The sequence below is a fragment of the Amblyomma maculatum genome, chromosome 3, assembly GCF_055883805.1.
Source record: "Amblyomma maculatum isolate TAMU_Amacu chromosome 3, ASM5588380v1, whole genome shotgun sequence".
NCBI lineage: Eukaryota > Metazoa > Arthropoda > Arachnida > Ixodida > Ixodidae > Amblyomma > Amblyomma maculatum.
Window position 1 is genome coordinate 42,344,306 of NC_139346.1, and position 25,294 is coordinate 42,369,599.

At 47.0% G+C, this 25,294-nt stretch overlaps 1 protein-coding gene across 1 annotated transcript in view; it reads right to left on the minus strand.

Annotated features, from left to right (window-relative positions):
* LOC146194651 (Golgi-associated plant pathogenesis-related protein 1-like) overlaps positions 1-25,294 on the minus strand; it is a 56,536-nt gene that overhangs the window by 22,422 nt on the left and 8,820 nt on the right. The window contains exons 2-3 of the mRNA XM_084597487.1: positions 3,306-3,458; positions 2,495-2,630 (exon numbers count right to left, since the gene is read on the minus strand). Of these exons, the coding sequence (XP_084453613.1) occupies positions 2,495-2,630; positions 3,306-3,458 (289 nt within the window). The remainder of the gene's footprint in view (positions 1-2,494; positions 2,631-3,305; positions 3,459-25,294) is intronic.

The window sequence follows — 25,294 nt, forward strand, 5'->3', positions numbered from 1 at the left end:
CCTGGACTATGCTGGGGGCAGGGATTAGAAAGAGCTATTTAGCTGCACTGGAAACACTTCGACCGTTCACAATTTGGAGAAGTAAGAATTATTATTGTGATGCCACAGCTCATCTTCAACTGAAAGGAAAACTATACGAATGTTTGCGCAGCAAAACATAATCTATGGCAAAAGCAATCAAAATCATGCAAACTATCATTAGCCATGACGGCATTCGTCCAGACCCAAAAAAATAATCGCGGTCTTGAACTTTCCTCGTCCGCAACGGACTAATGATTTGAGAAGTTTCCTCGGCCTGGCGTCCTATTTCTGGCAATAATAAGGCATTTTGCAACAATTGCTGTGCCACGTAATGAAGTACTTAAAGCGCGCAGCCCTTTTGTGTGGACTGAACAGTGCAACAATGCTTTTGCCGACCTAAAGCACGCCCTCACATCAGATTCCGTTCTTGGCCGCTTCAGCGACAGCACTCCTACCACCATGCACACTGATGCCAGTGGTCACGGTCTTGGCGCTGCCCTTTTGCAGCGCGATGCAACTTCGCGTCAGAAAGTGATTGCGTTCGCCAGTCGGACCATGACTCCAGCTGAGAAAAACTACACCATTACCGAGCAGGAATGTCTTGCTGTCGTCTGGGCTGTTCAGAAGTTCCGCCCTTACCTATATGGTCGGCATTTCACAGTTGTGACCGATCACCATGATCTTTGCTGGTTATCTTCACCGAACAGTTTGACAGGCCGACTTGGCCGTTGTATTCTAGGCTTGCAAGAATAAGATTTCGACGTCGTTTATAAATCGGGTCGCCAACACCAAGATGCCGACGCTCTTTCTCGCTGTCCAGTTACGGAATCAGCCTGCTGTTTTTCTTTCCAATGACTTTCCACCTCTGACCACAGCCGACCATCGCTTCCACCGAACCTTATCTCAACAGTTTCTTTTGACGGCTCTGATAAAAAACACGCTCTGCACTCGCAGCAATTAGCTGATGCCTACTGCTGGCCCATCGTCGAACGCCTTATCGGCGCTTCGATCCCACCCAACGCTAGTCTTCGCCGACAGCTTCGCAATTTCAAGCTTGAAGATTGCATACTACGCCGCTACGTGTATTATCCTGATTTAACTTGCTGGCTCCCAGTCGTACCGCGTGTGTTTCGCCCACGTATACTAGCGGCTTTCCACGATGACGCTACTGCAGGTCACCTTGGTTTTGACAAAACATACGACCGCGTGAGAAGACGATTCTTTTGGCCTGGCCTGTCTACCACCGTAGCTGAATACGTTGCATCCTGCCATCTGTGCCAACGTCGCAAGCGGCCGACTTCTTCCCCCACTGGCCTCCTACAGCCCCATCCTTGTCCCGCCACGCCATTCGACGTAGTCGGCATCGACTTATATGGTCCTCTCTCTGATGGGGGTAACCGTTGGATTATTACAGCTGTCGACCACCTTACACGCTATGCTGAGACAGCCCCTGTACCGACTGGTTCCACTGAAGAGGTAGCTAATTTCTTTTTGCGATCAATTGTATTGCGTCATGGCGCTCCTCGATTGCTCTTAAGTGATCGCGGGACGGCCTTCTTATCGACAGTCGTACCCGAAGTTCTTCATGCGTTATCCACTCTCCATAAGACAACCTCAAGCTACCATCCCCAGACTAATGGTCTGACTGGGCGATTTCATCGTACCCTATCGGACATGATATCCATGTACATCACACCGGATCATCAAAATTGGGATACTATTCGACCATTTGGCACATTCGCCTATAATACTGCAGTACAGCGGACTACCGGTTACACTCCATTTTTCCTCGTTTTCGGCCGTCCTCCCACTACAATCCTAGATAGACACTTCCTTCTTCTCTACGCCCAACTACTCCTCATCATTACCAGCCCAGTTCTTATCCCGTGTGGCCAGATGCCGTCATCTTGCCCGCCGTAACGCAGAAGCGTGCCAGCAAGACCGCAAGAGTTGCTACGGTTCGACGCATCGTGTGGTCTCTTTTCGTCCTGGTGACGAAGTACTGCTCTATAAACCACTGCATACCCCTGGTCTTAGTGATAAATTTCAGCGCGGCTATCTTGGTCCCTACAAGGTCATCAACCAAACTTCCCCAGTAAACTACCAAGTCACACCTGTTGATCCCCCAGCCGACCGACGCCACCGTGGAACTGAAATTGTTCATGTGTCTCGCTTGAAGCCGTTTGTGCGCGGCGGTGCATCGGTTGCTTACTGTGAAAGCTATAGGGACAAAGCTGCTTGCTTGCGGCAGGGTTAGCTGGAGCCCTGTTAGCGGTTCGGAATTTTCGGACGCCGCTTCTTTTTCGAACATTCTGTGCAAATAACCTATATGATCCTGAACTCTAATCAAATACATGATTGCAGTGCGTTCCAAAGTGCACGCCGCTTACTTCGTGTTGCGTGTCTTAGAACGCTCTACCAACACCCGAGTAAAAAATATGTAACGAATATTATACGTCTAAAAAGGACTTACCGAGACCGGTAAACTTTGGTTTAGGGGCGCTGCTATATGACATGAAGATGTTTTCTCCATATTTGTGCTGACTCCTATGCTTGAACTTTCCCGTCTTGGCTAAATAGTTGGCCCACGCTTGAGCATATCGGTTCAGCTAGGAAACCAAAGAGCAAGCATGTCAGGCACGTCGTCTAAACTTCCTGCATGAATTAGCCACAGCCACAGTGCAAAAGAATGCATTCACTTCAATAATTGACCCACTGGAATTTTCTTCCTGTGAGTTAAATATGATTTAAATTATTGTTAGCAACACGTAGCTTCTGAGATTAGTGCTAGCTGTTATTTGATTTTAGGAGAAAGAGTTTTCGTCCTTTAAGAAAGACCAAAAATTCTCGTCCAAAAGGTTCGCGGACAAAAAAAAAATGAGGTAAGGTACCGTTTTCTACAACTGACACCAAATGTATTAAAGTTCAAGGCATGCTATAGCGAACTTGGTACACTGTATAAATGTATTATCTCTTTCAATGAATGTGCGCTTGGTCATAGCGAGGAACATGAGCATAGAACGGGTAATTAATTTAATGTAGTTATCTGGTGGACGATAAAGCAGAAGCTTGCAAAAAGACCTGAATAAACACAACATCTGAACAATCACTTATCATTTGAGCCTGACGAGTGAAAACGCAGACCACGAAGGACCGCTTGCTTCTCTCTATTCTGGCCCGTACGTAGGAGCGCTCGGTACTCTATTCACTCATGCGAACCCTCAAAACAAGCGGCTGGCGTCTGACATTTTCATGGATCAAAGCCGCCACCTCAACTCGCTCACCTGTTCGTCCGGTTCCAGAGGAGGAACGCCATGTTGCTGCCTGTATTCATTATGGCGCTGCAGTACCTCCTGCTGAACCTTGCGCATGGATGGTCTGAAATCACCTTGGAAGTAGGTTGGCTCACGTCCTCCAGGTGGCGCTCCTCCTATTGTCTGCGGAGGAAGAGAAAACTTATCTGATCAAAATGGCCGCGATTGAGACAATATATGAGTCCCTGTCTGCGCTAGTGGTGCCACTCAGTCCAACTTCATGTCGTTATATTACTGATTGAAATGCCACTTAAATTGCTGAACAGACCACATCAAACCTGGGGCCCTATTCTCGACACACATGGCCGCCGTTCAGCGCCATTTTTTTTCTCTGATTGGTTCTCAGAACAGTGACTTGTTTCAAATTTGTGGCGCGAAATTTTAATGTGTCGAAATGGCTTTTGCGGTGACGTACAAATGACATGAGCGTAAAAACGGATATATAACAGTATCATTCATGATGCATGGAAGGTATATATAAGTAACTGTGCAGGGAAAACAGAGGTATGTATGATTAAAAGAGAAGCACTTACGCTTTTGTATTACGAATGAGCTGAAATGAACCGCCTACTATCAAGAGCCGACTCCGAAAATCTGAGTTCTGACGTTGTGTGGCGGGAAATACGTCATGCATAAACATTTAATGATGACGTCAAAATGACGTTTCATTACGCAGAGGATGTTCTGCCACTGCTGCAAGTGACAAAAGTTGGGCGCCTCATTTTGAACCACTTGAGGCAGCCGTTAATCAAATGGCGAATTCGACGTGCAGTATGGGCGGCTATCAGTTCACCGCAGTTTGGTAGAAAGTTTGGTAGGTGGTGAAGTAAGCTGAAATATCTTGTTGTAATTGCAGAAAGCACTGAAACGACGTCATAAGTTTAGATGATTATTAATAAAGTAGCACATTTACAGCCGCATGAGGGGCGTAGCTACCCTCTCGTTGCAAATGCTTTGCTCTCTTAGAGAAACCATCGATCCGCGTAGTCGTTTCCAAAAGCAGCAATGCGGCCAGCTAATTCAAGCGGTTGATCTGCGCGAGACGAGGCATTTCAGAAAGCCACAGAAGGGGAAGTTGGGTGAGTTTTAGGTTGTCCTTGGTGGTTTCGTGGGCGTTCTTTAACACAAAGACAAAGAAAAGAAGAGAAATAAAGGCACCAGTCCCATTTTTCTTCCCTTTGTCTCTGTGTTAAATAGCGCCCACCAAACCATCATGAATTTCAGAGAACGCCGCTATGCTTTCTAATTATCTGTCTGATCGGTTCGTGAGTACAACCTGAGGGGTCATATGATTCGATGGTTGTGCAAGAACGTCGCGTGACAGGCAGCGAGGGATCACCAAAGACTTTCTTTAACGTCGGCCCTAAACACTGCCTTTTTTGATTTGTACTGTGCACTCACTGCAATGTTATTGAATTGAACAGCCTTTCCACGATGAACAAAGCAAGCAAAAATACTCGCAGCTTCTATTTTAATAAAGGAATGTATTTTTCATGTACATAGCACATGTTTGCTTACCACAGGTGATGTGTTTCATATATAAAGTTTTCTTTTAATATGCATGCGTGCTCACTAATTTCTTATTTTTTAGAAAAAAAAAATAAGTACACCGGAGCATATTATGAAGATGCGCTGTAGTCATATGATGTAGTTGAATGACATTTTGTGTTGATTCCTTTTTTTTATACAGCCTGAAAATAAACTCCCTTTATTGATTTCCGTTTTACCATTTCGACTGTAAGGAATACGCGCGCGGGGCGCAGCCCTAGCTTTATAGCATGATTTCCTCAGTCATCTTTCGCGTTCTTTCCTTATTATCCGTTTATCCCCCTCTTCACGTGTACGGTAACCTGTGAATCGCCTAATTAACCTTCCTGTCATTCTGTTTTTCTGTTTGTTTCTCTTTCTCGGACATCTTTTACGTTTCGTTAGAGCTTATCGCACGCCAGCGCATAAAAATGTAACCGACTAGGTGTAAGGCCCAGCGTATGCCTTCCACTTCGTGTGTTGTGTGTGTGTGGAAGACTCTCTCTATCTTTCCCTCCACCTCTTTCTGCGCTGCTTTCCGCGCTCTACCAACTTAAGCCGACACAATATGTTAGAAACTTAAGCAGATTTGGTGACCTGACGCTAGCTGGTCATAAAGTGGCTTTTCGAAAAAGGTGGGTAGTACAGCCAGTATCTAACAGTAATTTATACTTTGAGACTGCTAGCGTTGTCCTCAGAGATGGACATTACCGGCTGCGCCGGCAAACTCTTCTTCAGTGCTGGAGCTACTTTGGAAATCTGTCGATTCCTTCTGTTTACGACTAAGTCCTTAAACGTTTTAGTTCCTGAATTTAAAAGCCGCTAAGTGAATGTGGGAGGTCATCGGCGCTTATGAACAGAAATCCTTCTTTACGCTCCCATTCTGCACCAACCTACTGCGAATATTCTCTTGCCATTCTTGCTCTTGAGCTGAAACTCGCGCAGCCTTTCCGTGCGTAGCTGATGCCGAATGTTCGATCGCAAGTATGTCGTGACACACTGATACCAAAACGCCGCAACATACTTCACTCGCCTCACTGCGACCCGAGGCTTCCGAATCACGGAATGCATCGTAGAATATCGGTTCCTGCAGGAGCGCCGTCGTTTTTCATACTTGTCGCCAATATATAGTAGCAGACGACAGCGCGCTTTTTTCTGTCACTTTATTTCTCTTTTTCTTCAGAATGCGTAACCCCATTGTGTGCTTACGTAACCTGGCGCCATCCTACTACACACGCCACGCGTAAGTCACAATTTGAAGAAAATTGCGAATTGTCGACAATAGGGCCCCTGCTATGGCTGACTGAAAGAGTTGCCAAGTTTTCCTGCCCTCACGCCAGTTACTGGCGCAATTTTCACCGTTGAGCTGCACAACAGTGTATCATTCTGTGTACAGTGCCTTAGTCAACATATAGTGTGCTAGAAATTCATGAATGTCTGAACTGTCGAGTTTTGTAATAATCACGGTTAACCTTAAACGACGTTGCCGCACTTAACCACAGTTAACCGCCAGTCGCGGTTTGCTGTTGTTACACAGCTCGCCGCCCTACTCAGTTAGGCGGCCATTTCCCATCAAGTACAACAGCTGAAGCGACGTGGTGATCGGTGGAACGAAGATGCATTTACAAATATCTTATTCCTGACCTGGTTTCAGCACTACCGGAGTGCCGGCCGACGAGGCGTCAACAGCGCTCTCAAACACCGCACGAAGTCAGCACCTCCTCGACAGCCGTAAACACCACCATAATGGCCCCTCCTGTCAAAAACAGTACGCGAACGACACGGCGGATCGCTAGCGCCGACGTCCGAAATAAAGCGTGCTAAATTTGTTGGCGTCTGGAATACTGAGCCGAATATCACGAATGAAGCACTCGTGAGGATCGCTGAATAGCAGCAAATTGCTGGTAAGAGCGATAGCCACGATACAAGCAAGTTTCTGCTCCAGTCAGCTGCCGCAGATGCATTGCGGCTCATCCGATCTGCTTGTACTAGCTCTGCGAGTAAAGCGTCGCCAGAGTTAATCCTGTTGTAATGAAGAAGCTGATATATCGCCGACACTAACGAAGATAAAGACGCCGATCAGCTGGCGCACGCACACAGAGCGCGGACTGTCTTGTTCGGACGAGATTGTGCTTAGCTTTACGATCGTCTTGTGTCACCAGTCGCCGTCTCCAGTGCTCCGCATAACCCCCCAATAAACCCCTCTTCATTTGGTGGAGGTGCGGGGTCGACTCTTGCACAATCGCCGTGGAGTTCCGCAGCGTACGATACCTGTGGCGACAAACGAGGTAGGCCAACCGCCAGTGGCAGCTCCGTCGCAGTCCATCTCATGCTCCGGTGCCATTCGGCAGCAAGACCCCGCAGTTTTCAGCAGGAGGGGCGACCAGGACGTTGAAGATTGGCTGGCCCCGTACGAGCCGGTGAGTCGTCATAACAACTGGGAGGACCGCATAAAGATCAACAACGTAATCTTCTACCTGAGTGACGTTGCAAACCTAAGGTATCGAAATCATGAGGCTGACATGTCAACTTGGTCTAACTTCAAGGCAAAGTTCTCGGACGTTTTCGGTCGTCCGACAGTGCGGAAACTACGCGTTGAAGCCTTGCGGGGTACTAGTTCAGCATGAAGGGGAAACCTTCACAAGCTACACTGAAGACGTCGTGAATTTATGCAAGCGTGCCACCCGTCTATGGATTAGGCTGCCAAGATAAAGTCCATAATGAAGGGCATTGATGTCGATGAATTTCACATGCTGTGGGCAAAGAGCCCAGCCACAGTGGCCTCAGTAAACAATCTTTGTCAAAGTTTCGACGAAATACTCAAGCAACGCCTCTGCACTCGTCGCTCTCCCGCACCTGCTGCGTCCATCCCTGGCCTGGCTGTGAGCAGCGACCTTTTGGCTCACATCAATGATTTCGTTCGAGATGAGGTTTCCCGACAGCTTGGGCTTTTGTCTCGCCCACGCCCGTCATCTACAGCCCAGCTACTTACCCCTGCGATCCGACACACCATCCCGCAGGAGGTTGCCGATGCGCTTCCCAGTTTTGGCCAGCCAGCGCCTGTCACACCTTAGGTCGACCCTGTTCCACTACAGCCCACACCTCTTGCTGCACCACTGAGCAACAACGCCCCTGTTGTCGTGCCGCCTCTACCTCATCATAATCATCAACCTGACTATACCCACTGCAGGGCGAAGGCCTCTCCCATATTTCTGCAATTAATACGGTTCTGTGCTAGCTGCATCCACATGACCCCTCGAACTTCTTAACCTCATCACCCCACCTAACTTTCTGCCGCCCCCTGCTACGCTTTCCTTCACTTCGAATCCAGTTCGCTACCCGAAGCGACCATCGGTTATCCTCTCTTCGCAACACATGTCCTGCCCATGCCCATTTTTTCTTCTTAATTTCCATTAGAATGTCGGTAACATGAGTTATTTTTCTGACCCACTCTGCACTTTTTCTATCTCTTAACGTAGCCCCTACCATTTTTCGTTCCATAACCCTCTGGATTGTCCTCAACCTAAGTAGAACACTCTTGGTTAACCTCCACGTTTCAGCCCCATAGGTGAGTACAGGTAAGATGCAACTGTTGTATACTTTCCTCTTGAGCGATACCGGCAAGCTCCTAGTCAATCTGCGAGTGCTTGCTAAAAGCGCTCCATCCCAGTCTTATTATTCTTGTTATTTCCTTTTCATGGCCCGGATCTGAGGTTACTACCTGTCTTAAATAGACATTTTCGCCTACTACTTCCAGTACTTCGCTACCTAATTTAAACTGCTGTTCCTTCCCGAGGCTGTTGAACATTACCTTAGTCTTCTGCATATTGATTTTCAAGCCTACCTTTCTACGTTTCCTGTCTAGGTCATCTATCATTATTTGCAGTTCATCCCCCGAGTTGCTTAGCAAGGCAATGTCATCAGCCAATCGCAGATTGCTGAGGCATTCTCCATCTACCCTTATTCCTAACTGCTCCCATTTGAAGTCTCTGAATACTTCCTCTAAGCAAGCTGTGAATACTACTGGGGAGACTGTGTCTCCTCGCCTAACACCTTTCTTTATGGGAATTTTGTTACTTTTTTGTGAAGCACTATGGTTGCTGTGCAGCTACTATATATATCTTCCAGCACTTTCACGTACGGCTCGTCTACTGCATGACTTCGCAACGCCTGCATCACCGCCGAGGTTTCAACTGAGTCAAATGCTTTTTCGTAATCAATGAATGCTAGGTATAAGGGCTGGTTATATTCCGAGCATTTTTCTATCACCTGATTGATTGTATGAATATGATCGATAGTAGAGTACTGTTTCCGAAAACCTGCTTGATCCTTTGCTTGGTTGCAGTCTAAGGTTGGCTTGATTCTATTAGCGATTACCTTAGTAAATACCTTATACGTAACAGACAGTAAGCTGATTGGTCTGTAATTTTTAAGGTCCTTAGAGTCCCCTTTCTTATGAATGAGGATAATGTTTGCATTCTTCCATGATTCCGGTATACCATCGATGGCACCAGGCACTGCGTATACAGGGTGGCCAGTTTTTCTAGCACTATATCCCCCCCTGTCCTTCAACAAATCTGTAGTTATGTCATCCTCTCAAGCTGATGTCCCCCTTTTCATAGTTTCTAACGTTTTCTTCACCTCGTACTTCGTCACTGGTGGAACGTCCGACTGTTTTTCCCTACCGCCAATTTCATTACGGTCCTGACTACTTTACTACTGTAGAGATCTGTATAGAACTTCTCGGCTACTTTGACTATCTGGTCCATATTCGTGATGACGTTGCCCGCCTTGTGCCTTATCGCATACGTCAGGTTTTTGCCTATGCCCAATTTCTGCTTTACCGCATTAAGGCTTCCCCCGTTCATTACAGCATGCTCAATTTTCTCCATGTTATACTTCCTTATATCGGCCACCTTGTGCTTATTCATTAGCTTCGATATCTCGGCCAATTCTATCTGGTCTGTTGGATTGGAAGCTTTCATTGTCTGGCGTTTCTTAATCAAATCTTTCGTCTCTTTAGACAACTTACCGGTATCTTCTATAACGATCCTACCACCTACTTCTACCGCGCAGTCAGTAATGATATCTCTGAAATTACTGTTCATTGCTTCTAAGGTAATGTCGCCATCCTCGGTTAGAGCTGAATATATATTCTGTAGCGAGATGCTGAACTCTTCCGCCCTCCCCCTCACCGCTAATTCGTTGATGGATTTCTTTCTTACTAACCTGTTGTGTTTCTTCTTCAGATTTAGGCTAATTCGGGACCTCACCATCCTGTGGTCACTGCATCGCACTTTCCCGATCACCTCTACATCTTGCATAATGGCAGGGGTTGAACACAATGTAAAGTAAATTTCATTTTTAGTCTCCTCGTTAGGACGTTTCTATGTCCATTTCCGGTTCTTCCGTTTGCTGAAGAAGGTATTCATGATTCGTAAGTTATTGCGCTCTGCAAGCTCAACTAGTAACTCCCCCCTGCTATTCATAGAACGAATGCCATAGTCACCTACTGCCTGGTCTCCTGCTTGCTTTTTCCCTACCTTGGCATTGAAGTCGCCCATTAGTACAGTATACTGCGTCTTTACTTTTCGCATTGCCGATTCTACACCTTCGTAGAAGCTTTGAACTGGCTGGTTATTATAACTACACGTAGGTGCATAAGCCTGTACAACCTTCAGTTTATACCTCTTGTTAAGCCTTATTACAATGCCTGCTACCCTCTCATTAATACTGTAGAATTCATCTATACTACCCGCTATATACTTATTGACAAGGAAACCTACTCCTAGTTCTCGCCTCTCCGGTAAGCCTCGATAACACAGTACATGCCCATCCTTTAGTACAGTAAATGCCTCATTCGGCTTCCTAACCTCACTAAGCCCTATGATATCGCATTTCATACCCTCTAGTTCCTCTAACAGGACTGCTAGACTAGCTTCACTAGCTAGGGTTCTAGCGTTAAACGTTGCCAGGGTCAGTTTCCAATGGCGGCCTGTCCAGCGGAGCCGGCAATTTTTAGCACCCCCTGCTGCGTCACAGGTCTGACCACCGCCGTAGTCAGTTGTTCCGCAGCTGCTGGTAACTGAGGGCCAGGGTTTTATGGAACTTATCATGAGAGGTAGAGGCCAATTACTGCACCAGGGTGGCCAACTCCTGTTCTGGTGAGGGAGTGCGTTGCTGGAGGTGTTCACCGGCATCAGGTCGCACCCCAAACCTGTTTATGCAATTCCATCGACACGCGGATTTTTTTTTAATCCGGTGGAGAATTGCGCGGCACCGGGATTTGAAACCCGGTACTCATACATGCGAGGGGGATTTTCTATCACTACGCCACCGCTGCCTGTACCAGTACAAAAAGTTACCGCCCGCCCTCCGCCGCCACAATTCTTTGCGTACGTGCCGACTGTCGCCACCGACTGTCGCTCCACGGTTCCGATCAACGATGCCTCCCTACAAGCTTTGGCGCACGATGACAACCGGTCTTTTTGCTATGCCTGCGGTATTCCAGGCTACGTCGCCCGCCTGTGCCGCCGTAGTCTGCATTCTGCCCCAGCACGCATTATGGCTGACTGCAATTATCGCTACGACACCTTGGGTCCACCTTCGGTGACATCTCCAGGGCAGCCGCACAGCTAATCGGGCCGCCAGCACATTCCACTGCACCGCTCGCCGCCCCCTCGCCGTCGGTCCTTGTCGCCAATGCGGCGTCGCAGCGTGACACAAGACTCGGAAAACTAGCAGCCGCAGTTACTGGGGCACGAACTGCGCACACTTCACCTACCACAGGTCCTGGTCTGTCTTCGCCGAACGTTCTCGAAGTTTTTGTTGACGGTGTTCGTGCACTTGCACTTGTCAATACAGGGGCCACTCTCCGTCATTAGCGAGAGTTTTTGCCGCTCGCTTCATAACGTCACCACCCCGCCTTCTGGACTCTCTCTTTGCACCGCCAGCGTCGATTCCATTCGTCCGTCTGCTGATTGCACAGCGCGCGTAGTTATCGCGGACGTCTTATACGTATCGAGTTTGTAGTGGTAGCGTCATGCTCGCATGACTTAATTCTTGGCTGGGATTTCCTTTCCCGCCACAAAGTTGTTATTGACTGCGCGCGCGCCCACATCGCCTTCTCTGAGCTCTGTGATGCGGTTCGTGGCCATGCGCCGTCTCTTTCTTGCGCCAAACTTGTTGTCGCCGACGACACCGACATTCCGCCCAATTGTGCTGTGATTGTTCCCGTGTGTGTTACCCTTTTCTTTCGACGCGACTATTCTTTTTGCGCCTTCTCCCATGTTCGCCTCTCGCCGTCACCTCCTTCTTCCCTTTGCTATCATCGATATATTACCTGCGGTGCCGCTGACATTGTTGTTGCGAGCGCCTCAACCGCTGTGATCCGGCTACTTCGTGGCGAATGCCTTGGTCATATTGAAGTTGCTGACCTCATCTCGCGTTTTGAGATTGATGGTTGTTTACCACAGAGAGCTCACGTGGCCTCCCTAACGCCGATTACTGCATCCGATATACCGAGTTGGGACCTTTTTCAATCATGTGTGGCCAGTGACCTCGACGCGACTCACCGTGAGCAACTGTTTGCTCTCCTCAACCAGTTCCGTTCTTCGTTTGACGCTCAGACGACTTCGTTGGGCCGTGCACCAAGGTTGTTCACCACATCGACACCGGCAGTCATACCCCTCTTCGCCAGCGCCCTTACCGTGTTTCGCCTATGGAGCACCGTGCTATTGCTGACCAGGTCGACAACATCATACAACGTGGTGTAATTCAGCCTTCATCTAGTCCGTGGTCGTCTCCCGTGGTACTTGTGAAAAAGAAGGATGGCTCCATAAGATTTTGCATTTACTACCGCCGTCTTAACAAAATTATACGTAAAGACGCATACCCACTACCCCGCATTGACGATGCCATCGATTGTTTACAAGGCCCGAGTTTTTTTTCATCCCTGGATCTGCGCTCTGGCTATTGGCAAGTCCCTATGGCCGAGTCTGACCGACCCAAGACAGTCTTCTTCCTTACACTATCAATATTTTACTATGACAGAATAGGTTCAGAATAAAGCAGTTTCATACGTGGACAATTTACTACAGCGTTGATCAGTTCCAAAGCGCCGACCAACACGGCTTCAAAGCGCAACAATTTAGGCCTATAGCGACGACTAGGGACGGTCACGCTCGGCGCCGTCGTGCACCGCCTTCGAGCTCCCCACTACCGCGTTAAGTGTAACGTAGCTCAGCCTGCTCGCAGCATCCCGTGCGGTAAGTATTCCAAACCCGCGTACTTTTATGATACAGCTAAGGCCACACATGTTTTGACGTTCCACTCAGCAACAAGCAGTTCAAACGATATTGCAGGCAGGACGTGGCTTCAGCACGCAGTCGCTGCGCTGTCGGCCGTAACCGAAGACGTCGGGCGGCACAGTAGACACTGTCTATTTTATACATCGATGTTAAACGTGAAGTAGGAAAATGAATAACATTGCGAAGCAGACCCGCTCCTACGCTTCGCGCACTCGGGCGCCGACGAGTATAGCCTCCGTCAACAGACGCCGCCATAGCCTCGGGTAACGACGCAAACCGAGGTCACCAAGCTCGGTTTGCGATAACCGCGGTTAGTGGTGTAAGCACGACTTGGGCCTCCGTATAGACTGAGCTAACCACGGTTTCTCGTAACCGCGTCAAACCCTGCCCGTGTAACAGGGGTATAAGCCACTATTTAGGTGACAGTATTTCTTGGTAGAGAAAGAAAGGCGGTGAGGTTGGGTTGTCTTCGTAACATTGTCATATTGTTGCTGCACGCAGTCACATGAACATGAGGATGTTGTTCCGGTTTGGCATTGTTCACAACGGCACTTCATCCTCTCCAAGTGCTGTGGTTTTTTCCCGGGAACCTATGAAGCCAAATCAAACCTCTCTTCTTAAAAGCAGTGTAGAGTATCCGCTTATATTTGCTACTTCAGAAAACATACAGTATTTACCTTTATGTATTATTTTAGGCATCCTTCTTTGTGACTAACAACGTTCAAAATTCCAAGACAAGTATATCGCAGTTTTTATGTCATTAAAGTTACACTACAGGCCAGGCTACAAGAAGCTTCTCCTGACGACGACAGCTACAGTGACATTGCTTGAAAGCACCAAGGAAACAGTAGCGCGCTGGGTGCGTTGGTACGGTCGGTTATTTCCCGTAACAAAGCCTTTCCTCTTATAAGGGACGAATATTTTTTTGCGTGTAACCTGTGGAAATTTATTAGGGCCTTAACAACCGCGTTGAGTCCACGGGTGCAGTATACAAAACCATATCTACATAGCAAGTTCAATGGTGAATGAAGCGTCATATGGCCTTAACCAAGTGGCTCTTTTTAAAATTGATTTGGCGCAAACTTTTTATTAGTTTTATTTATTTATTTATTTATACAGACCATTTATTTATTTATTTTCACAACGTATGTTATTATTTTCAGTCCGTAGTCTTTTCGAGCATAAGAATTGTTTTGCTTGAAGGCATGAAACCACATTATAAAATGCCCTCATAAGATCAATTGTTAAACGCAAGTTCACTGCACCGATTCCGTTTAAGTCATTCGTGCGAAAAGGCTGCTGACGTCACTTCTTATATTCAATTCATATTGTGATATGTTTGCATTGTTATTACCGAGAACACAGAATATTGTGAAATGTGAATTCAAACCTTTCGACATTTTTCATGACGACGCCGTATTTTCTCGTGATAAAAACAGTGCACTCGATATCTAGCATGTTACTGAACAATTGTACAGGATTTAGTGTTGGGCTGTTTTTCTTGAAAAATCAAACGGGTTCTGCTCAGGTCACTGGAGTACGAAACCAAACTTTCTGGAGGCCTCAGGTGGGACTCCGAAGACATATATTGGCCCACATATATATAGGAAGAGAAAATAGAGAAGAAAGAAAAAGAAGAGGGAGAGAAAGACTCGCGTCGCAACAGCCGTCGTCCACCACCGAATCGGTAGCGGGTGCAGTGACGACCTACAACAGATAAAAATGCGGTGGAAAGCTAGCCTCTGCCGCTAGGGCACTGACCTACCAGTCCCAGCCCCGTAGGGCCAAGAGCAGTCACCCCCAAACACAACAACAGTCATTATAGTGCGATGGGTCGTAGCCCTCCACTACGGCATCTCTATCTCCATCTCTCCATTCACTCTCTCTTTTTCTCCCTTTCTTTACGGCGTAATACACGAGTCCGCGAATTATTGCGACAGATACTGCGCCTTTTCTATCCTGCAAATCAATTTCAAAAGTCGCTGATGCCTGCTGTACTAACGCATCCTAGACATCTGGGGCTACGTCTGTTTGCTGTGTGGTGCGGCGTTCGAGGAAGCGGCAAATGAAAGGCGCTGCATGGGCGCCTGGATAGGACGTCCGGCAGGGTCCACTTCGTATATGCATAAATTCCTGATGTCATGACCTGTCGTGACGATTGATGGTGGTGTTGTGGCTGTAGGAAGAAGGAAAATAAAATGCACGGGTCTGCTACTGGCTCTGTAGCTGAGCCAACTCCGCTGCCTCGTGGGGACAGAAGAGAGAAACTAGAGAAGAAAAAGAAGACAAAAAGAAAGACGCGCGCCACAACAGTAATCGTACACCACTTAAGTTGTGGCGGGTGCAATGTCGGGGGCGTGGCGGATTACACGATCGGCTACCGTTCTGTGCGGACGTGGTATCATGAGCTCCTACGCAGCGGCGATAGCGGCCTTTGCTGACCTTGGAAACAGGATAAACGCCCAAGGAGATAAGGGCTATGAGATTGTGCTGCCTACTCTGCCCACCAGAGGTGTTTTTATGCGAAGCATATTGCTAGAGGTAAACCGCAGCCCTTCGTGACGGTTACACACCGTGCAAAGAATGTGGAATGCTACGTAACACCACGTGATACGCTGACGTCACGACAGAGGAGAGACGGGGTTCCAGCTCGCGCCGTCGGCTGTGGTTGCACGCCGTGTGGACCACGTGGTATGGTGACGTCACACCACGTGGTACGCTGACGTCACGACAGAGGAGAGACGGGGGACCGGCTCGCGCCGTCGGCTGCGGTTGTACGCCGTGCGGACCACGTGGTATGGTGACGTCACACCACGTGATACGCTTACGTCACGACAGAGAAGAGACGGGGACCGGCTCGCGCCTTCGGCTGCAGTTGCACGCTGTGCGGACCACGTGGCATAGCGCAGGTTTATATATAAAGGGGAGACGAATGGGTTTGGTACAGGTGGGTCACCGCCGCTTGCGGCGGGGGCTAGCCTGGCACAGAATTTTTATTTGTTCTAGGCCGTCATTGCACACGGCACCGCTGGTGGTGGACGACGGCTGTTGTTGCGGCGCGCGTCTTTCTTTCCCTCTTCCTTTTCTTTCTTATCTGTATTCTCTTCTATCTGCACGAGGCAGCGGAGGTGGCTCAGCTACAGAGCCAGTAGCAGGCCCGTGCATTTTCTTTTCCTTCTTCCTACAGCCACAACAACAACAACAACAACTCGCCTCCAGTAGACCCTCACAAAAGGTGGCGATTATGCCTCAGTGACGAAATTACAAGTTTAGCCAAGTTGTAACCATGGAAAACCGAGTTTAGCAATGAATATGCTTCGCATCTGACCAGGCTTAACCAAGCTAAGCCTGAGCCATTTTTTTCAAACATATTTTTTCTGCACGGGGACGTGCGTGTGAGGCCATACAGGGCGGAGGATTTCAGACTCCCTCGCTGATGTTGGAGCGCATCCCGACGTTGTGGCGTTAGGGGCGTATCAAATTAACCATGTGTGGGCAGTAACATTGAGCAGTGCGAAAGCCACAAAGAAGGTGGCCGCTCTCAAAGAGCTTCAAGTCAAATGACGTCGCTGCATTGTTTTTGATTCCGTGGACCAGCATGTGAAGCTGCGCCTGCAATGAATGCTGCACGGCATCGCAGACGACGATATCCGCGATGCTTTTGCGGACTTCGGGAACGTTAACGAGGTTACGCGGGAGCTCTGGCGTGCTGCCAGTATGAAGTAGAAGGGGTCCACCACGAGAAGAGTGCTGCTCAAGCTGAAGCCGGGCAAGAAGGTTGAATACCTGCCTCGTTAGGTTCGAGTCACCGGTGAGTTGGCTGTAGTGGTTGTTCCCGGGCGGCCGATGCCGTGCCTATGTTGGCACGGCTCGGGTCACGTACTGTCAGGTTCCCAGGTGCTCCAAGTGCAGGCGCGTCGGGCACACGGATGAGGACTGCATTTGCACCCGTGCGTCGCCAACCAGCCTCGGAGCGAAGCACGATAGGGAGGAGATGATGGACGTCACTGAGGCTGAGGACGCAGCGAGAGGTACGAATGAGTCCGGCAAGCCGTCCGGGTCGCTGACTGGTCGGAGGATTCCAGTGGGGACGCATCCCCCTGCCGATGAAGCTGCATCCCAGCCACCAACGGGAGATCCGCCTGAGACACGCTAGGTGGATTCAACGGACGCGATGAGCCTACGAGAGCACAAGGGTGCTAAGGCAAAGAGGCGATGGAGGTCCACCAGCGAAGAACCAGTCCCCGCACGAACTCTGTGGCCACCGCTGGGAAGCGTCCCTATGCCGTCAGCAGCAATGACAGTGAGAAGGCTGGACAATCCAACATCGGATAACGACCAGCAAAGGTGTCTCCAGCAAGGCGATCCACTCTGAGGGCGCGGCCTAACATCTCGACCGAGAAACGTGCCGCAGACAAGGCGTCTCCCGACAAGGGGCAGGTGCTCGCCCCGGACAAGGCCGGCGACGGCGGTGGCGTCTAGCCGCGCGCTAGACGTGAGAGGTAAGCACCATGATCTCGATTTCTTCTTGTTATGTAGAGATGGCTCCTGCACCTGTTTTAAATGTCGCCACCTTGAACGTCAGAGGTCTGGCAGGAAACAGAAATCAAGGCCAAGCCTATCGACTTTTAACAGAGCAAGACATAGATGTACTGGCTGTGCAGGAGACGAAAGCTGACGGCGACGAAGGGACTGCGGGCATGGTGCGACGTTTACGCCTAGGGGTTCGCCATGCTGTAGGCACTTCGGCTGGCTGTATTGTTTTTCTTAAGAAGTTACCTCAGCTAAAAGTTCAGACTCATCATTCGTGTATAATGGGACGTTGTGTGGTTGTAGACTGTAAGCTGAACGGAACTCAGTGACCGTTTGTCTGTTTGTACGCGCCTAATGTAGTTGACGGCCGAGCAGTGTTTTTTCAAAGTATTGAACAGCGCCAGTGCACAGACTGATAGCTTGTAGTTATTGGTGAATATAATTGCGTCCTCAGCGCACATGATAAGACAAGTAGCCGCGGCTATCGAGACAAAAGTATACAAGTGTTATTGCGAATAATTGAGAATAGTAAATTAGAGAATGCGGCGGAATGTCTCGAAGGAGCGCGTTCTGTAAAGTACACGAGATTTCACGGCTCTAGCCATGGTTGCCTGGATCGCATTTATGCATCTGCACACACCGTATCTAGATGTAATTAATTATAAAGTATAGTACCGGTATCTTTTTCAGACCATTTTTTAGTCGAATGCTCCACGGAGATTGGAAAGCTTGGGAATTCATTTTCGTGGGAATTATGGAAATTCAGTAAGCTCCTTTAGGATCATTTCTATAATTAGGTAGTAAAAAACGAAATTGTTAAAATATATGGAAAAACATGTATATAGGGCAGCAGTGGGAGCTCTGTAAAGAAACTTCGAAAATTCAAGCAACAAATAGGGTTGCCTGTATACGGTTTGAAGAAAAAACAGAAAGAAACGGAGCTAAGGGTATTGCTACTTAAGTTCCTTCATCAAGAATTTCGAGTGCCAGGGAAATGGATGGAAGATATAAGAAAAATAAAACAAGAACTAGAAATAATGGAAGAAGGATGGTATCGGGGGGCATTAGTGAGGGCAAGGGCGGAGGATACAGCCGTTGGGGAAGTGCCATGAAAGCGGGCACTGGGGTTGGAAAAAGCAAATGTTGAAAGAAACCACGTAGACAAAATAGAATGGCGCGTTTTCTTGTCATCAGACAACGATCACATCTAAGCGGTTTTCAGGGAACATTACCAGGCGCTTTTCGCGTCGCATGTGGTAGACACTAGCACATTAAAGGTAAGATTCTGGATCTGATGACGCGCCTCGACGATGAAGAAAAAGATCGGGTAAACCTAGACATAAGTGATACAGAAGTCAAGACTGCAACTGACAGGTTTAACCCCAATAAATCAACGGACCAGATGGGTTCAGCGCGGGTTTTTACAAATACTTCAACCAAGAAATTATCCCTATCTTGGCCTTGATTTTCAACTATGTCTTCAATGTTAATTCACTGCCTCCATCATATGCGTCATCACACACGGTCCTCATCCTTAAAACGGATCAGATAGATAAATTACGACTGCTTACAGCCTACTGACCAATAGAGCTTACAAACGTTGAGTACAAAATTTTTATGAAGGTATTAGCTGGAAGGTTGCAGACCATGATTAATGACATAGTTGGTCCCCAACAGACGCGTGGTATAAAAGAACGCTCGAGGTTTTCCAGTACTTATAAGGCGCAAAGTGTTCTTGAGTATTGTGATGACTAGAATGGTCGCGTAGCAATGCTCTAGATCGACTTCGAAAAAGAATTTGACTGTGTTACCCACGAAAGTTTGCAGTCCATTTTGGATCGTGCGAACGTTGGTTCAGTTATCTACAAGGGCGTGCCACTGGCGTACCAAAACTGCACGACAAGGTTGTTCGTAAATAAGAATCTGGGGTCCCCTAGAGCGTGCAGCGTTCGGTGAGGCAGGGCTGCCCCCTCAGCCCTCTTTTGTTTTATATTTACATTCAGACCTTTTGCATGAAAATATTGAAAACCGACACCATAATGGGGTTATGTTACAAGCAGCCGAGGTGAAGTTTTTGGCGCACGCGGACAATGTTGCTGTTTTTACGGTTCAGCAGGAAAGCGTACTTGAGGCTATCAAATGTGTCCGTGAGTTTTCTCATGTTACCGAGTGTGGGGTGAACAGGGCCAAGTGCCTTGGGCTATGGCATGAACAGTGGCAATCGAAGCCTGACCACTTTGCCAATGTGACGTGGTCGAAGACCCCGACCAAGTTCTTGGTATCGAGCTGGATAGTTACCGCCAAACGAGCAATATTAGAAAGGGAAGACACAAGAACTACAGGAGAAAGCAGACAAGTAGAAAGACGTCAACATCTCCATTTTCGCCAGAGCTTTTTTTCATCAGCAAGCTATGATATGCGTTGAAAGCGTTGCATTCTTCCCGGGTGCACTTACAAAAGCTTCACAGGATTTCTTCCGATTTCATTTGGGCGGCGGAATGGCTCGCACGACATTTGGTATTTAAGAATCGATATTGAGGATGGGGTTCCATTTGACGTAATTTTGCTTATGGGATTCCACTGTACATGGCGCTCCAGAAAGGCAGACTATTACTATGACAGGGATGCCAGAACTGCTTGAATTTATTTTCGAGAAAGTATGGAGTGGTTTATTGCCATTCAAAAATTGCCTGCAGGACCTCCCGAATGGCTCTCAAGGGTAGAGCCTTTGTTGTCACTGCCAGAATTTTAATACAACGAGGCTAGTCTAACACTGGCTGATCATGACATTCATTCATGTATATTGCCTTGTGTGTCTCTTTTCATGTTTTGATCACAGTTTCATGTTATGTCGTGTTCCAAAGCCAGGCAGTAAAGAAAAAAAAAACAAATACGGGACGTGGCGTAGTTAGTAAAGCGCTGGGTTGGTGATAGAAAGGTTGCAGGTTCGATTACTGGTAGAGACAAGGTGTATTAGTTTATTTTTAACTCTAGCTCTCGAAAGCGTGACACCATGCTGACACCCTTCTGTCGACAACGAAGAGGCATTAAAGGCTTTCGCCGTAATATATATTGAAAGCAAGGTTATACTAGATGTGCAGTCTTCCTCTTATTTCTTATTTATTCTTGATTAACGTGTTAAATCGGGCGTGTTGGTACATGTCTTGAACAATTACATAACAGCGCGAAGAGACAAGGACGAGGCGAGACTCCGAGGACGGTGCTGAACTTGCCACGTTTATTGCGAACGAATCGTGTGAACATATATGTACTCTAAAACAATCTGGCGTCATTGTCAATGCATGCGCAGATAACTGTGTTCTGTTTCAGAAAGATTGATAGGGGCAGAACTAACACATGCTTCTCCCCGATCACATATCAGTTAAGATTGTACGATTTCTCGTGTTACAGGTTGTTTGCTCTTTTCTCTAATAACAGTGCTAGCAAGATCTGGGGAACAGTCCTCACAGCCCGCTACACCTTGCAACGTTCATATTGTAGGTGATTTTATATTGCCAGATTACGCAGAACGTGTCCTTTCTCTCGGGCCAAGGTTTGCTGTGCCGAACTAGGGAATCAATGTTAGAGCAACTACCTTCGGTTCGTCAGGTGTCTCGGTATACCCAGGCGGATGCAAGTGCTCGGTTTGTCTTGGAAGGCGTTGATGTCCTATATCGATGCAAGAACTCCTGTCTACCTGTCAGACGAGTGGCCTCCTTTTTACGTGATCACTCGCTTCGTCTCCTTCTGGCTGATAAGGGGGGTGGATTCACTGTAATGCCTACGACAGTTTTTAAATCAAAATCTAGGGATGCTATTTCGTCGGTCTTTACCAATAATCCAAATGTATCCCTCACCAAAGTCAAGACCCACGCAAAGAAACTTTGCGAAAGGTTAAATCTTTCGGAGCTTGTGAAGGCGATTGATATGAGCAAGAATAACGTTTAAAATGTATTTTTAACGCGAAATCCCATAAGGTAGATGTGCCACTCAGGAATGTTGTCTCTGAATCTGGAAAATGGCAGCATTCTGTCACAGATTTTTTTACAACGACAACTTAAGCTTTTTCTCATGGGCGATCCGCTTTCGGTCAACAAGTCTAACCAGGTTTTAGAATTTTCAGTAATAATTGTGACAAGTGCTGCCAAGCCCTCTCAATTGACGTTAAATATCTTTTATTCTCTTCCTCACAAGCTAATCTTTGAATTCGTTGAGCATTCTATTAAGCAGTTTTGCTGCATTGCCTTCTAGAACACAACTGGAGTTCCTGTCCGAGTTTCTTTAAAGCTTTTCAACTTTTATTTACAGTCAACATACGTCAAGTTTGAAGGGACATCGCACCTGCAAAAGCAGGGTTAATGCATTGGGTCTTGCATTGCCTCAGTCCTTAGTGACCTAGTACTTGCTCATTTAGATTGTCTTTTATTCGCGTCCATGAAAGACCGAAACGTACTCAGGGTCTTTCAGGTCGTAGAGGACTTTTTAGCTGTAGACTGTGACGCGCAAGCAATTGAATGTGTTACTAGAAAGATATTGGCTACATTTGAAACAGTGATGAGCCCTTTTGACCTAACACATGAACTCCCAGTAAATGGCCAAATCAGGATTTTAGATATCCGGCTTCGCTTTAACAGGGATGGTGTCTGCTGGGGCTATGAACCGTGCGCCAAAAAACCGTTTCTGCTTTCCAACTCCGCCCACTCAAAGCTCGTAAAAATAGCCATTGCCACGTCTTGCTTTAAAAACGCCCTCGGCGAAAGCTGCCCGCAACTCATCACAGAAGCGCTCAACCACCTAGCCGAAAGGCTGAGCCGCGCCGGCTATCCGCAGCACCTTCTCATCTAGGTTGCTGATGGCCTCTTAAAAAAGATGCGTACTGATGTGAATAAGTGTGAATCCCACGCACAGCGTAGACTAAGGGTAGCTGTGATACCGTACAGGCACAAACTGCCACACAAACTGAAAAAAGATGCGCAGCGGTACGACGCGAAAATCATTTTCTCTACTCCACACAAACTGTCAAAACTGTGCAAAATGACTCAGCCAGAGATACCGAAGTAAATGAACTGCGGCAAGAAGTATCGCCGGCCCTTCGTTGAGTGCGCAGAGGGCGTAGTGTGTGAAATTCCGTTAAACTGTGGAAAAAAGTATGTAGACCAAACTGGGAGATGTGTAAATGATAGGTTGAGTGAACACACCAACAATGTTAAAAATGCCCATGACGGCAAAGATTTTTAAGGTTTTCTGGCCCCCCACTGCCTTTCTTGTAAGGACTGTTCCCAATACATTGCTAGCACTGGTATTAGAAAAAAGAGCAAACAACGTGTAACTCGAGAAATCGTAGAATCTGAACTGATATGTAATCGGGCAGAAGCATGTGTTATTTCTGCCTCTGTCACTCTTTCTGAAAAAGAAAGCCCTTATTTGCGCATGCATTGACAATGACGTCGGATTGTGTCACAGTATACATGTTTACGCGATTCGTTCGCAATAAAAGTTGCAAGTTCAGCACCTTCCTTGGCGTCTCGCCTCATCCTTGTTTCTTTGCGCTGTTATACATTAGTTATTTATTGTTATTTTATTTTCTAATTTCTTATTTATTCTTATTTACTATGCTATAATAAAATAAATAAATCAATTTTATTTCTGCCTCAAAGATATTTGGACAGAGGAGCTGCAGAAAAAGCTGTAAAAATACAGCTTGACAAAGCCGCAGCCCCCATTTTACAGGCAACAGCAGAAGACAAACAACGACTCAACCTCTGGTGTCGTATAAACGAAACAAAAGAACAAAAAATGTAATGCTATACATCGCAAGAGTACTTCAAGCGTACTGAGTAAACACAGGGATAAAAAGATTGTTATTACATATCACACTCTCATACATAAATATAAGATACAGAAGCAAAGACTTATTTTGGCACAACTGAGGATGAAAATTGTTCGGAGCTACCTTCTATATACATCCTACGCAATACCTTATGAGTACAAGAGAATAAGTCAAAATGTGCGGATGTATAAGCGTTCAGAAGGGAAGGGAGTGTGAATTGCAAACGTTCTTGCCCCGAGTTTAGGCGTGCTGTTGGCACCATCCATTGTTCAGGTTGTCTGAAAGGGTAATTTGTGGTTTTCTCTTGCAAGTTTGCCAATTGTCGAATATGGTTTGTACCATTTTTTATTTCTGTTTTGTAAGAAATGCTCAACCGGTATCTATATAATTCATAGATTTGGACCACACCGGCTGCAAGAAAGAGACCTTTGCTGGGTGACCCATAGCTAACATTGAAGGGGGTGACCCATAGCTAACATAAACTTCCGTTACCTCGTTTTGGGTACTGCATCAAAAATACCAAAACATTATACACGATCTCGAAAAGAAGGCAATTACACTGATTGCTGGTGCATGTTGCGCTGCCCGCACGGAAACATTATTTCTGCAATATAGGTCGCGCGCATACCATGTCTGAGCATCGCTTGCTGCACTATCTTAGATTATCACCTCAATGCTCAATCGACTTTTTGAAGACTATTGTCGGACTTAAGCCTTACGTCCACCGCTTTCATGCTAGAAGTAAACAACTATGGGACATTCCTCGAACAAGGACGTTATACGGTAAACAGAGCCCTCGTGTTACTTTAATATGCATACTAAATCATTATAACGTGAACATCTTTACCGCCCCTATTAGGACTTTCAAGCTATATTTCATCAAAGCCGCACTGTCGTTCTGCACTTTCCGTTCCTTGCCTATAGGTGAAATTGGCGTAAGTATAGTCACTTTTCATTTTCACAACGCTTTGCCACGTTGCGTGCAAAGTAGACGGTCGTTGGTCGTTAATTACTGGCCTAGTTATTATTGCGACAGCAATACTGCGCCAGGTTTCGGCCCGTCGCGTCGTCCCGAGAATGGCTACGTTTGACCTTGAACAGCCGCGAAGAAGAGGAAGCAGAAGGGGAAGAAGAGGAGGAAGGAGAAGAAGAAGAAGAATGCTTGTCACCGGCAGCTATTGCTTGCGCACTACATTCGGTTCAGCAGCATTGCATAATCCTCATTTTTACGTGGGCTGGTAGCTTACTCTCTCGCGCCATACTCTTAAAGGATGAGCTTAAGTGTCCCCAATAATGTAGCACCTTAAACTGATAAGGCATGATAGGGGAATAATGTAACAGGCAAAAGAAGCTTCCGCCGCTGTTATCGCAATTCAAGTAGGGTTAATTAGAGTTAGAACACAACTATTTTTTTATTTTGCTTGTTTCATTTATATATTTGCGCTCTTTCCAGGATACACAGATTTCATGTTCTATATGTATATGTGCGCCCTGAGTGCACAGATGTTCTGTTGCTCAGCCTTTACTGGGCCCTGGGCATCTCTCAAGCTATCCTTGTAGCTTTTCGCCCGAGGCCCATTTCCTATATGTTACTGGAAATTAATTTACAACTTTCAATTGCTGCATGCATCAGCAGCCAGAAGCTATTGAGCTGGACATTGTTTTGTACTTCTAGCGCTGTTTTTTTTTTTTTTTGCATTCTTCTCAGCACTCTCAGAATCGACAATGATTGTACGCCTTATACATAACTACTTTGATAA